The 13,809-nt window shown below is 40.4% G+C and overlaps 1 protein-coding gene across 5 annotated transcripts in view; it reads left to right on the forward strand.

Moving 5' to 3' along the window:
- The window catches only part of POC1A (POC1 centriolar protein A), a 72,794-nt gene that overhangs the window by 21,661 nt on the left and 37,324 nt on the right, over positions 1-13,809 (forward strand). For all 5 annotated transcript variants that reach the window (XR_014590841.1, XM_083869109.1, XM_083869107.1 and 2 more), the window contains 2 exons: positions 3,356-3,424; positions 4,690-4,785. Coding sequence is in view for 4 of the 5 variants with exons in the window: in XM_083869109.1 (XP_083725235.1) it covers positions 3,356-3,424; positions 4,690-4,785 (165 nt within the window). In the remaining variant the exon portion in view is untranslated. The remainder of the gene's footprint in view (positions 1-3,355; positions 3,425-4,689; positions 4,786-13,809) is intronic.

Here is a 13,809-nt window from a genome sequence, read left to right on the forward strand (position 1 = left end):
CATTGGAATTGTAACATTCACATCCAGGAGCTGTCAGGCCAGAGCACCAATAATACAATCTTTCAAGCTAGCATGTCACAGGCTCATTACTTAGAAGTTACAAATTACAACTTAACATTTAAACAAGATAGATTCAACTTCAGAACCATCAGAAAAAAAAACTAACAGAAGAAAAAAATTGTCTTAGTTCAGGCTTGTGATTCATGTCCTTAAATAAAAAAAGTCCTTAAATCTTTACATCTGTAAATAAATAAAGTCGTTAAACAAATTGTCACTTCTAGAGTCCCAGATTTCCATGAGGTGGGTGCACAAGTTGTTTCAATCACTGCTTCACAACGTCTGCTGAGGGGCCATCAGGAAGTTGTTGCTTGTGGTCCTGGGCAGGACGCAGAGCAGGACATATACACCTGGAAGGTACTATTGTTCTCCAGTATCCATGGGGACACAAGCATATCCATGTCCCCAAGTGATCACAAGGACCTTCCCCTGATAAAGTGGTGATAAGGTCTCGCACCATTACCTTGGGTTTGGGTGACTGGGCATCACTGGATGATTGTAATGATAAAAAGTGATTTTAAATGACTGGGTTCTGGGAATTTTCTAATGCTGTCAAATGATTTAGGGTATAGATAGCTTTAGTCACTCTGCTCTGTGGGATCTCACCAGATGTTTACTGCCCAGCTCACTGACCAGTTAGATGTCTGCATTCAGGATTGAATGGGATTGGCTGGAGTCCCCTGTTTGAATTCAAATTTAACTTATCATTGCCTGATCTGGAGACTCCTTTACTTCTACTCTTTAACAAACTAGGCTAGTCAAATTAAGGTTCTGTTATGGCCAAACTCATCTGTGCAGCTTCAGATGATCTGTAGCTGTCACATTTGTGTGTCCCAAAAGTTCTAGTTATGTGGGAAATAAGCCTAAAATTCTCTCTACAACTTCTGTAGAAGAATACACAACTGCTGCTTTATGATACTTTTAATGCAAGCCGTAAGTTAAAAGAGGGGGGAAAAAAGAGGAAGGTTTGAATTCTTCATTCTCCAGTCTCGTGTCTGTTACCCAGGACTTCGTCAGAAATCTATTAGATTTCTGCTGTGCTTACTTGGGATGAAAGGAAGTTAGGCTGTATCTAATAACTGGCAAGTGTAGCTTTTTTTTTTGTTTGTTTGTTAATATTAAATTGCAAGGGTATTTGGCAAACTCCTATTTGTATGTTGCTATAGCAAACCTGTTGTATCTTGGAGGAGTTCTAGAAGTGAATGTAACAGGAATACTTTTCACTTAATTTATGTCAACAAATCTGTAGAGGATGTTGCGTCTATAGACTTGTTTGTTCCTTTTCTTTCAATTTATAAAGGCATATTATATTCAGTCTTTGATATAATTTTCTATTTTGGGAAGAATATGTTCTCTTGAACGTTTTTTGCCCTTCAGAATGCCATGACTTTGGAGTCAGTTCATTGCCTGTTTTGATGTGATTTGTGTTGTACTAGATTTTGTCTAAATACACTGAAATATTTAGACTGATAAAAATATTTTTAGGAAACGTTGCTCCTTTCCAGTGTTCCTTGCTTGTGCTTGTTCCCGAACACTTGGTCTTAAATTTTTTTCTGACCCCCTAACTCTGACTGGTTTATTATATTCCAAGAGCAGCTTCTGTAAGCTCACCTCTGTTATCTTGGAGCAATATTGGCCACTGCAGTTTTCTGGCAGTGGGATTGTTTCTGCCCTTTATTACTTGCTTGTCTTTCGCTTTTGCGTTTTTTTTTTAGAGCCTCCATTCCTGACACGTGATTAGAGAGCTAAACACTGGGGTAGGTGCGTGAGAATAAAGGCAGAGGCACAGTTTTTGTCTCAGCTGATAGATGGCAGTGTCTTCAGTCTGAAATACCTACCCTAGTTACTGCTGTGTCAGGTGAGTGAGCTTAGTCACAGCAGCAACCGTGTGCGTGGTTTGGAATTGCTGCTGCTGGATCATTCCTGGCAAGTCCTCTCTGGTGAGGTGTTGCTATGGGAAGGCCTCAAAACATCTTGAAATCACTGCGTGTTAAATGGTAATATGGAAACACCTTAATGGGTTTTAAGGAAGCTAAAACTCTTCACACAGGGATTGAACACAGCAAGGCTCTGGTTTTGCTGCCATAACCTGGTGCCAGCATGTTTGGAAGCACACAGGACTGTGGGGGACAGGCTGCAGTGAGAGCTGGGTGCTTATCTCACATGCAGGCTTTGTGTATTTGTCCATCTTCAGGATTTATTTTGTTGAATTCACTTTTACAAAGGCAAAGAAAGGGTGTGAGGTTTCCGTGTGGTGTCCACTGGAAAGATGTGGACTCAGGATTGTGTCTCCTTCTAGCTTGACACAGGATGAGGAGAAGCTTCTTAAATGCCTTCTGAGATACTTGATTCTATTTGAAAGAGGGTAACTGCTTCTGTCAGGAGATGTATGATCACGTGGTGGAGTTTCCTGGTGGTTGTGTTTTTGGTATTTGTTTTTGGTGTTTCCTCCCAACCCTCCCCAGCCTGTCAGCTCCATAGGCAGCCTCTGGAAGTTCTCATGCTGACCTCTGCCCATTCTGGTGAACAGTCTGCAAGGAGTGTGTTCAGCAGCTGACACAAAACTCCACAGTCTGGGTTCCCAGCTGTTTACTCTGAGCAGAGCAGTTTGTCTGTTGTGCCTGAGCTCAAACACACGTAACAGTTCCTCAGCTCTGTTTAACTGCAGCTTGGAGCTCCTGCCTCAGCCTTCCCATGTGCATCCTCTTATGTGTTTGTTGGAAGGCAGAAAACAAATTTAAATAGGTATGTGGTGTGAAAGGTGTGCTGTACTCTCAGAAGCATTTAAAGTCTCTCAGACCTGACTGTTTTAAACATGAGGCTTCTTCAAAATGCAAGTGCTGTGCAGAGGTGATCCTGGATGCATAACTCTGGCATCTCTTCTATCAGAAGAGAAAAGCAGTTTAAGCCAGCCCTACTATACAAAACCCTCAGTTTCAACATTTTTAATAAGTGAACAGGAGTTTTAGAAATTTCTAATTCTAAAGTGAAGAGAGAATGTTTGAGGGGAAGAAGAAAAATCCTGGTGCTGTAAAAATAGGTTCGTTCCTGTCTCTGCCATGGATATTGAAAAGTGATGTCTTAAACTGCGGTCAGAAATGTGGGAAGTTGTAAGTGCCAGCAAGCTTAGCATCTTAATTATGGCCCATTTACCTGACAGGTAAGAGCTTTTCAAATTTTGCCTTTAGATTGTTGATGTCAAATAATAAATACCATGTAAAGCTGTAATGAGCGGAATGTTGTAACACTTAATTTTCTTTTATTTTTTTTAAAACCTGTCTTTTAAATATGTTTGCAGGGGCCAGCTACCTGTGTAGCATTTTCAAGAGATGGAGATTTTTTTGCTTCTGGAGGTTCTGATGAACAGGTAGCTGATTAATTTCTGAGTTATAATCCAGATTTACATTTCTTCAAAAGCTGCTGCGTTTTGTTCTCCATCAATAGGGAAAGCAAAAGTGCTCCATTTATCCAGTATATCTGGGCCATGCAGAAACAATTTGCTGTTCTATTAACAACCTCTGGAGGTCAAGCCCAAATTTTTGGTGGTAATTTAAGACAAGTAGCCTTCCAAGAAACCCATACTCAATTGCCAGACTGCAAACAGGCCCGTTGCATGAGCCTGTGCTGCAAATATGTCCTGGTTTTAGCACAGTGTGAGTTGCCCTGCTGAAGACACAGATGGAATTCAACCCAAAGTAGTGGCCTGAGTAAGGATCACCAGTTTTCAAAGATCTGTGTTGCATTGCTCTTAATCCCCAGGTTGGACTAGGTGGCAATGCCCACCTTTAACAGCACCTTTGCTAGCTGTGAAGAGACAAATCTGTCTGTTCACTAAGAAAATAATTTTTTGCTGTTGCTTGATGTAATGGCCTTGTTGGTTAACCGTACAATAGTGAAAGAAAAATGCTTTTGTTTCATGCAAAGCAATGAAGCAAATTTGTAAATGAGGAATAAACATTGCTTCTGATAACCAAATGAGCTGTCTGGATTCTTGAGTGTCTTTCAGACCTCTGAAATCATTGATTGATGGCTCTTTTACGTTTTTAGGCTTGTAGAGTCACTGCTGAGGGGTTTCCTCCATGGATTTCCTCTTGGTGTTGAAGTGATTTATGTGTTAGAGGCCTCTTTTCTGAAATCAGTACTGTGTTATGGAAAGCAGAGGCCTATAAGTGAGATTTCAGTTTGGTGTCCAGCTGACAAACTAGCTTAAGATCTCTAATGCTGGTCTTAGTAGTAACTCTCCTTTTTGTCTGAATGAGTCTCATGATAAATGAGTGACTGCTAGATTGGGGTGTGGCTGATAAATGTCATAGTGCTGAGCATATTATTTTAAAAATTTTGTGGGTTTAATGGTGTATTCTTCATGTTGCTTTGGTGTTCTCTTGGTCATTCTAGTTAATGATGTTCCTGACCTAAAGAATGTTGAAAGAGGTCACTTAACCGTTGAGAACTCAGTTAAACTGTCTGTATTTAGTAGCATATTTACAAACAACATCCTCAATTTAATTAATGCCAAAGCTCTTCTAGGGAAACTTTTTTGTGGGTTTACTGATTTTCTCTGAAGGGTTGAAAAAAATGACCTATAAGCAAACTTAAATGAAAAATTTTAATGGAGTTATCTTTCTTCTGCAGGTGATGGTGTGGAAGACTAACTTTGATACTGATTATGGTGATGTAGTGAAACCCCAGAAATATGGCAGCAGTGTGGATGGGACCCATGGCACTGGGGTAGGTCAGCCTCCAGTAATTGTGGAGAGTTCCTTTGCAGTACAATTTGTGCAGCCTTAGAGTTTGTGACTCAAGTGGTTGAACTGTAGAATCATCTTTCCATGCTCTTTATTTGAGCTGTAAGACACTTGTTTAACTAACCTTGTATTATTTTTATTTAACTGTACTTACTTCATAGGGCAATTATATATAATGATCTTAAAAAGAAGATAAACTTAGTGCATGTATAGATGTGTTTTTTAGTAACAGCCCCTGTTTAGGAATGTGTGGTTCATAATGACATGAATGATAGTTCACAAAAGAAAAAAAGCAGATGTAAGCAACAACTGAACTTGGCTTTGCTAGCTGATATGAATCCTTCAGGCTGGTGTCAGTCCTGAGAATAGAATTCACGATATCTTTTCACTGACAGTCAGCAAAGACAAAAAAAATTGCTGTGCGTAGGTGTCACACATGACAAATAGGTGACATATTGTACTGGAGCTTCTTTCCTAAATACCTGGAGACATTAGTTCATATCTGTTCCCTGAATCATGTGTTGAGACCTCTGAGTTCTGACTGTACCTGAGGATAAATCCAGGAACTGAGTAATTCAGTGATGCACTGATCTAAGTGGAACTTAGATCAGTGCATCAGATGTCGACTGTTACAAAAGTGACCCTTTAAAGCTGCTGCCCATACAAGCTGTAATTTTTGCACATGGTGATGATTCATTTAAACATCTTTATTTTGTCCTGTCAATCTTTGGATATTTTTGATACATTTGGGTACACTTCTGGGATTCTGCCGTATGTTATTACCATGGCTGGTTTTTGGTTAATCTTGCTCAGCATGAGCTGTAAGCCGAAAGGCTTTCTGTGAACCAGGGCCCTGGGCATAAGTGGCTTGCCCCAGCTGAAGGGCAAACTTCTAGCCAACATCTGTGGCAGTGTCTTTGACCATGTCAATTTAGATCTTTACTGGGGTACTAAAGCTATCTCTCAAACACAGTGGTGTTTTTATTGAATATGGCTTCAGTCCATTGCTGGAGATACTGGAATAGCCATGGTATTTTGGGATGGACAAGATTTGAGTTTGCAGCTCTAAGCCTGATGCCCTCCTAAGTGAAGTGCTGTGTAAAGAAAGCAAACAAAATCTAAGTTTGGTTAGTGTGGGGTTAGTGGGAGAGCATGGGAGGAAGCAGTCACACAGGGAAGGAGGTGAAAGTGTTTATTGATCCTTGGCTGGTTTTCTCTAAATCTGACTTCTTCCTTTTCCTCCCCTCTGTGTTCTAACTCTGAAGTTATTCAGGCTATGAAACTATCAGTCCAATGACCTCTCTGTTTATTAGCCTATTGAACTGGTCTAGCTTTGAACTCTATCTGCTTTAATTTTAAATATGGCATAGCGTAATACTGGGCTGAAATACAGCACAGACACGTCCTTTCTGAGAGAAAAATAACACTCTTGGTTTTTAACATGCCAATGAATGGCTTAAAAAATGCAGATGAGGTATCAGCTCATGGGAAATGATGGTAAATTTACCCTCTCCTGTTGTTATTGCCAGAGCATGTTATGCAGTAGTACTTTAAAGAAAGGAAGAAAATGCCTGAGCTCTTCTTAAACTTAAGTTTTCATTATAAAACCTCTTAAGATGTCCATTGAAGGGAGCTGCTGAACAAATCCCTTGAACAATGACTAACCACCCTGAACAAATGTTCCCCTATGGAAGAGGGTTTACCTGGCCAAATACCCAAGAGATGCTGCTGGGACCAGATGTTTGTGTGCCACTGACAGGCAAATCTGTGTCCTGTGCTGGTGGCTGACAATGGTTTGCTCTAGTGATGCTCTGAGCGTGTAGGAAACAGGGCACTTGGTATTCTGAGGTGTAATGGGTTGATTTGGACCAGGTGCTGTGCATTTCCAGAGGGAGAAGTGAATCCATGCTCAGTCATGCAGCAGAAACATGCTTTGGTTTGGGGTCCTCAATTACTTCAAGGGAGTTTTCTTGAACTGCCACCCAAATGCAAGCTATGGCTTGGGCATTCAGCATGGGAGCTGCAAAATATAGCTAGTACTGTATCCTTGGATTAAGGCAGTTAAAATTGCTAAAGTTAGAAGGGGAAGAATAAATAACATCCTCTGAGATCTTATTTTGAGTACCCTAGGTTAAGATTAAATTTAGAATTGATTTGAAATGTTCTTTGCTGTTAAAAAGAAACTGATATCTCTGAAAATGGCTTAATTTGCTGTTTAAAGTATAACCTGAGGATGAAGATCTTGGCCCCATAGTAACTTATACTGTCTCCTTTTTTAAGTGAATGCCATGTCTTGTATCTTTTAGAAATACATGATGCCGGGCTCTTTAAGAGTACCACCACTCCTTCAACTCACAGCAAGACTTTAATTTCACTGTATTTTAATTTCTTTCTTGTTTTGAGCCAAATGCTTGCTTTTTTAATAGTGAATGGCTTATTTTGGTGGTTTTTGGGTAGGTGAGATAGTTATTTTCTGTCAAATTCAAACTTGAAGCTGCCACCTGCAGATCTTGGTTTCATGCCAAGGTCACCTTTTCCTTCAATGAAAAGTGAACCTCCTCCTTCTTTCTCTACTGCTGTGTTAGTGTGCCAGGATTCTGCCTGTTGAATAATCCTGACATTTTGCAGACATTTCAGGATGTAATTACATTTAAAATAGGCATATGGATTATTATTTAGTTTTGGTACCCCTAAAATACATGAACACTGTTCTTGACGCATCTTGAATCTGTTTTCACCCTTAAGTCCATGACTTGCTGTGTAGCTGTATAATTTTTTTTGTTAAGCATTGTGAAAGTGCAGATATTAATGAAAACAGTGGCTGTGTAAAACCACTCAGTATAGTATCTGGTTTCTCATAGGGAGAGGCTGACTAACATGCACGAAATAACTGAATACAGACATCAAAACTAGTTTTGTCATCAAGTTGAATAGCAAGAAGAAACAATCCTAAATAAGCTGTGGGATAAGAGTCATGAAATATTGTCAAGGTTGATGACAGGAAACACCTTGAAAACAAACTTACTTCACACCAATTTTCACTTCCCTTGACAGAGGGAGACTGGAGCCTTAAGAAGATTCTGGTTTCTCGGGCAGTTGGTTTAAGTTCAGTGTGAATCAGAGTATTGGATGTGTTTGTAACAATGGACATAAACGCCAAAGTTGCTCTGCTCACCTGCTTGTGTTTTCTGTAAATATAGGAGGCTTGGGAGATGCAGCTTGCTTTGAAAGTAGAACTGATCTATGCAAGGGCTAATGCAAATGAAAGAGAAGGACACCATGGAACTGCAGAATTGCAGCCATGGCTGGTGTGAAAACATAGATGTGAAAGCGTGATAAACCACTAAAGCTGTCAGAAGTGAATTCTAAGTATGTTAGCATAGATGTGAGACTGTAAATGTTAGATCAGAAGTAGTACCTCTGCAATAAAAGCTTGCTCTTAAATTACAGGTTAACAATTTTTGCTTTAAAGTGTTGCATAATCACCTTGAAACCCAAAGTTCAGGGCAAACACTCCTGGTGTGTGCAGTGAGAAGCTGATGGGAAGAAAGGAAGTCTTGCAGTCCTGTGCCTTGATCCTTTGGGTGTGCTTGCTTTGATCTAGAATCTAAAGGATAAATTAATGCTTTATGCTGCAGTGTTGAGTGGTGAGAACCTAAAGGAAAGTCAGGATGAGAGGAATGGATTTTGCAGGTGATTTCAGAAATATAGGCTCTTACACTTTCCTGGGGTCAGTAACTGTAACTCTGGGTGAAGAGTTGTGTAGGATCAGATCAGAGGATGTGTTCACTGTTCTGATAAGTTATGAAAACATTCAACATGGGATTTATTTTTTTCCAGAGAGGGCAGATAATATATTTTATTTTGAGGTTTTGGTAGTGGACTTATGTTTTGGGTTTTTTTTGCAAGTACAAGGAAAGCTTTGCATGTGTGGTTGCAGCTGACATAAGTGTGCAAGAACACTTGTTTCATTATTGGACAGATTTGCTACTGTTGTAACTAATTCCAGGAAGGCTGTGTATGGTCAAGTGTCACAGCAAATGCTGAATGGTTGATGTCACAGGGACACTTAGAAAATGCTTGGATGTTTATCTAAGCTTGTTTATCTAAACACTGAAAACTGTGAATAAAAGCACTGTGATATAAGCTAAGTGGGCAGACAGTTTTTCTATGAAATAGTATGGAAAATAGGAAATATGCACTGATATAGAGGATGTTTTGCTCAGGTTTAAACATAAACTTTCTGGAGGCATGTTGTAAATCTGCAAAATGTTACTTTGCAAAGGAGGAGGCTTATGAGGAGACTTTAGCCTCAGCCTCTGTCTAACAAAAAATACCATAAAACTTGCTCATGCTGAGGTACCTCAGACTCAGAAAGCGGTAATCCCTTGGTAGGGCAATTTGGGAGACATGGGCAGAAGTGAGAACTGTCCTCTGACATTCTCTTGCCAAAAATTCTCTCTGCTCTTCTGAAATTCAGGAGCACAAATGTCTTAAATATCCTTAGCTCTTATGATGTTAAGTGGCACTCAGTTGTGTAGATACCAAATTTCTAGGCACAGCTGACCTTCACAAAGGAAAGCTTGGTAAGAGCAGCACTTAGCAGAAAGGACTTTGAAACAAGTAGCCTGTGACACTTCAAACGTGTCTTTTAGCTAAGACAGACATTTAGGCTCTTTTGATGCTATTGGGTTTAGAGCTTTCTCCAGGCCTTGGACTGGGCTTATTTCTTCAGTGGTAAATTATCCAAAATTGTCCTGTTGGATAGGATTGGAGACAAACTCCAGAAAACGTGATCTGATCAAAGTTGTCTGAAGTCCATAACTGAATGTCCAGAGCTGACTTCACTTCTCTCCTTTGCTGGTTGGGTTTGTTTGGTGATCTTGGGTGCCTCCAGTGCTCAGCCCATGGTCTTATGCTGACTGCAGCAGTTCATCCTGTCAGCTTGTCCTTTTGTAAACAAATTCCTTCTAAATTACTCATAGGCCAGATGTGCCTCTTTTTTTTTTGACCTTTTGGCTTCCAAATTGGTAACTACATCTAATTTTGGCATTTGTTAACACTTATGAATCCTGCTGTGAAATTTCTTCCTGGGAATCAGGTTCATTGCATAGAGCTGCATGCCTCTTCTTTTATTAAAGGAAACCCACTTATCTAAGCCTGTTCGGAGAGGTGACCCTGTAATTGTATTGTGAGGGAACAGATCTTAAACAGGAACAGAGAAAAAGAGACTGAGAGCAGCCCTAAAGAGAAAGACTTGAGGATGTTGGTTGACAAGAAGCTTGACTTGACCCAGCAATGTGCACTTGCAGCCCAGAAAGCCAAACATGTCTTGGGCTGCATCCAAAGCCTCGTGAGCAGCAGGCTGAGAGAGCTAATCCTGCCTCTCTGCTGTGCTCAGGTGAGACCTCACCTGCAGTGCTGCCTTCAGCTCTGGGGTCCCAACGAGAGAAAGATTTGTCCCTGTTAGGGTGGGCCCAGAAGAGATCAGAGGGCTGGAGCACCTCAGCTGTGCAGACAGGCTGAGAGAATTGGGATTGTTTAGAAGACTCCAGGGACATCTTAGAGCCCCTTCTGGTACCTAAGGGGACTACATGAAGAGCTGGAGAGGGTCTTTGGACAAGGGCATGGAGTGACAGGATGAGCGTCTTGGTGAAGACTGTTGGAGAGAGGAAAAGACAGCACCCTCAGCTTGGCTTTCCAAGGGGCCTGAATGACTGCAGCAACCTGCAACAGCTTTACCTGGTAGTGGATGGAGCAGCTTTGCTGCTACAACTGTTTTCCCTTGTGCTCTGGTTTGACAAGATTTCTTCCCGAAATAAGAGGATCAGCTTTTAATTTTTGTCATCTTACAGTGAATAGATTTGTTCTTAGACTTGGAACAATAAGGCAAGTCCTGACAAGTCATTATTGGTCAGAATAAAAATTGCCTTTTAAGTTCAGCATCTCAGGCTAATTAATGTAAATTCTCCCACTTAGGTTGCTGCTGTATGTGGCTTGTTTTAATGCTTGAGTCATAATTCAAAGAAATGACATGGAGGCAAGATTTTAAGTTTTTTTCAAGCTGCTGTTCTGTGCCAACTTGGAGATGGATGAAGTTAGCTTTGAAAGTTTTTAAGGTCTCATACTTTTCTGCTAAAATTCATACTTCAGAAAAGAGTAAGAACAAGTGCTTGTAGTGTGTCTGTGTCTGCATTTACATATACATGGCATACATTTTTATACCTGTATATAAGTAACAAAGTAGGTATGCACATGATTTGTATGTTACACACTGTGTATATACCTAATTCGGTGGGAAAAAACTAAGTATTCTTATGAGGGGAATGAGCTGGAAGCTGTTCTTCCCACTTCAGGAGGTCACTGTGTGTCTTGCCTTGGAGGCTGATGTTTTTGTTGTAAAAGAACCTGTAGCTGGACAACCCAAGGCTCAGAATAAACACTTTTTTCATATGTTTGGCAGCCTTTTCTTGGGAGTTTTTCTCCAAAACTCAGGACCAGAAAGAAGTAGTTCAATTCTTGGTGAAATTTCTTTAAAATGTTTTTCATATGTTTTTGTTCCTGTCACGGCTTGTTTCCACACAGAAGTGTTCATTTGAACTTTTTGTTGTTGCTGTTCTCCAGGAGCAGTGTTAGACAGTTGAGCATCACCTATGCAACAAAGTTTAATTTGAATCCTGAAGACCTCTTCCTATTTCCTAAGGAAACTCTAGGACTGAAGGGAGGAGAAAATTGGTTAAGGAAGATAAAATGCCTAAGCAAATCAAGAAACACAAATCTAAAATGTTGAAGTCCACTCTTAGCTTTTCCTTCTCAAGAAATACAGACTTGCTTTATTTTTTTTAACAATTGGTTGTCATGAAGTTTTATCTATCACTGGGCTTTCAATGGCTGGCATTACTTCTCTCATTTTACTCTATGTTATTCAATGAATACCATTTGTGCTTTTGGAAATGCTGTATGCGCCAAACTCCCATTTGTCTTCAATGTTACCTTGAAGCTGATGGTACTACTGTCTGTCCTGATTTAAAAGTGACACTTACAGACTATAGGGGTAAGTAAACTGACCAATACAGTGAACCACGGAGCAAGGTCACTGAAATGTGGGAAGGAAACAGCTTTTCCCTTCTGCTGAGGACCTGCTCTTGGCTGGAGATTGCCAAACAGGGTCACTTGCAGAGATAGGATGCTGGTATTTCTGCAAGCAAATCCAAATGTCAGTCCAAGTGCAGCCTTCCCTGTATGGACAGGCTGTTTTGTACATTTTTGAGTAACTCAGCTGGCCACTAGCTCTTCCCCTGTTTCTGTCCTTCTGGGCATTTTGGTCAGCAGGGCTGGATGCTCTGATGCTGTTTCATTTAAAATACACGAGCCTGTTTCATCCGCCTCCTTCTGCCAGGGCTTCACTTAGGCTTTGGCACAAGAGTGCCTTGGGATTTAAATGGGTTTGAGATGTCGCTGTTAACTCTTATTTCTTCCTGAGTTTATCAGGAGCTTAATATTTATTGGCCTGTGGTGAAACATGGCTGTTACAGTAGAGGCACCAGTAGGGAGGAGGATTCTGCATAAATAAATTCATCAAACCCAGTGTACTGTTTGTCTGAAGCAAAAAAAAAAGGTGAGCCAAGTCTTTTCCACCTCCTTCTCTTTTCTCTTTCTCCCTTCTAAACTCCTTGCATTATCGCAACTTGAATTCTGATGTAAGAGTTGAGCATGGATGAATGGTCATATAAATTGTTTCACAAAGCTAATTTAACTTGTGTCCTAAATAGAGTTGTTACTCTGTGCTGGTGTGGACAGTAGATGTGGAGTAATGCAAATTTTTAAGAATGTGATTGCTCCAGAAATTTCTGTGCTGTCTTCAAGAGGGGATGCCTTTCCAGGGCAGAGAAATGTGCCTGTGCTCAGTCAATGATACTTTGTGTGCAACAGGGAGAGCTGAGGTTACTTCTCAGCTTTTCATGAGCCCTCCTATCTAGCACGGTGTAGTCCATCTGACCTTTCGGTGGAGCTTACCTTGAAGCTGATGTGCTTCCACTGGATGTCACTGTTGCTCTTCAGGAACACTTTTAAGTATTTTACCTGTGATGAAAATGACTCCTCAAAATAGACTTTTAAAGGTATTTCTCTTTTCTTTGGATTAGTAGAATTAGAGTCCAGATCAGCTGCATACACCACCTTTGAGGGTTTTCTGCTGCTCTGTTTTTAGTGGAATTTTTTCAGCTAAAATAAGGAATTTGATTGCACTAAGGAATTTTAATACGTTGAAGGTCTGTTGAATTGAACATGTTGGATATATGTGTTGTTTAAGGGGTGTGCTGTGTTTCTAGATACTTGAAAATTAATTCTTGGGAACATCATACTGTCTTAAAAAAACCCCACCAAAACACAAAACCCTTGAGAGAGTAAATATACTGTGTTAATTAGTTGAAAGGGACTTAAAGGTAGAGCTGAACCTACCCCATTCACACCACTCAATTCTTCCCATCCAGTGGAGAGAGGAGAGGAAAAGGGAAAATAAATGTTTCCTCTGGACTGAATTATAAGAATCCTACATTTTATTAGTAGGTGTTAAACTGAGGTAGGTGGTTATTGTATCAATATGACTTCTAAGGATCACCATTTAAGGAGCAAAATGGCATTTTTCAGTTGTCTGGTGCAGTTTGCTACCAATGCACGTGTCGTTTAGTTCATACCTGCCCCCAACCTCTGATCAGCACTGTAATTGCTGGCCAGGATGCTGTTTAGCCAGAACAATTTTCATAAGAGGCTCAGTAAGAGACCTCTGGAATGAAGGCTGATTAATTTTCCCCTTCTCCCAAGTAGTTGCCTTGTGCTGTCTTTAAGTGGTTGCTATAAATAAATCACTTCTGTTTTCCCTTTGTCACTGAGAGCTGTATTGTATTCTGAAACTGCTCATCTCTTCTTCCTTTAATGTTCAGCTGCTCCTTGCTCTACTCCCAGTGTTTAATATGCAGATGTTGTAATATTTAATGGCAAAGACATT

This window comes from Zosterops lateralis (assembly GCF_965231275.1).
Source record: "Zosterops lateralis genome assembly, chromosome: 11".
NCBI lineage: Eukaryota > Metazoa > Chordata > Aves > Passeriformes > Zosteropidae > Zosterops > Zosterops lateralis.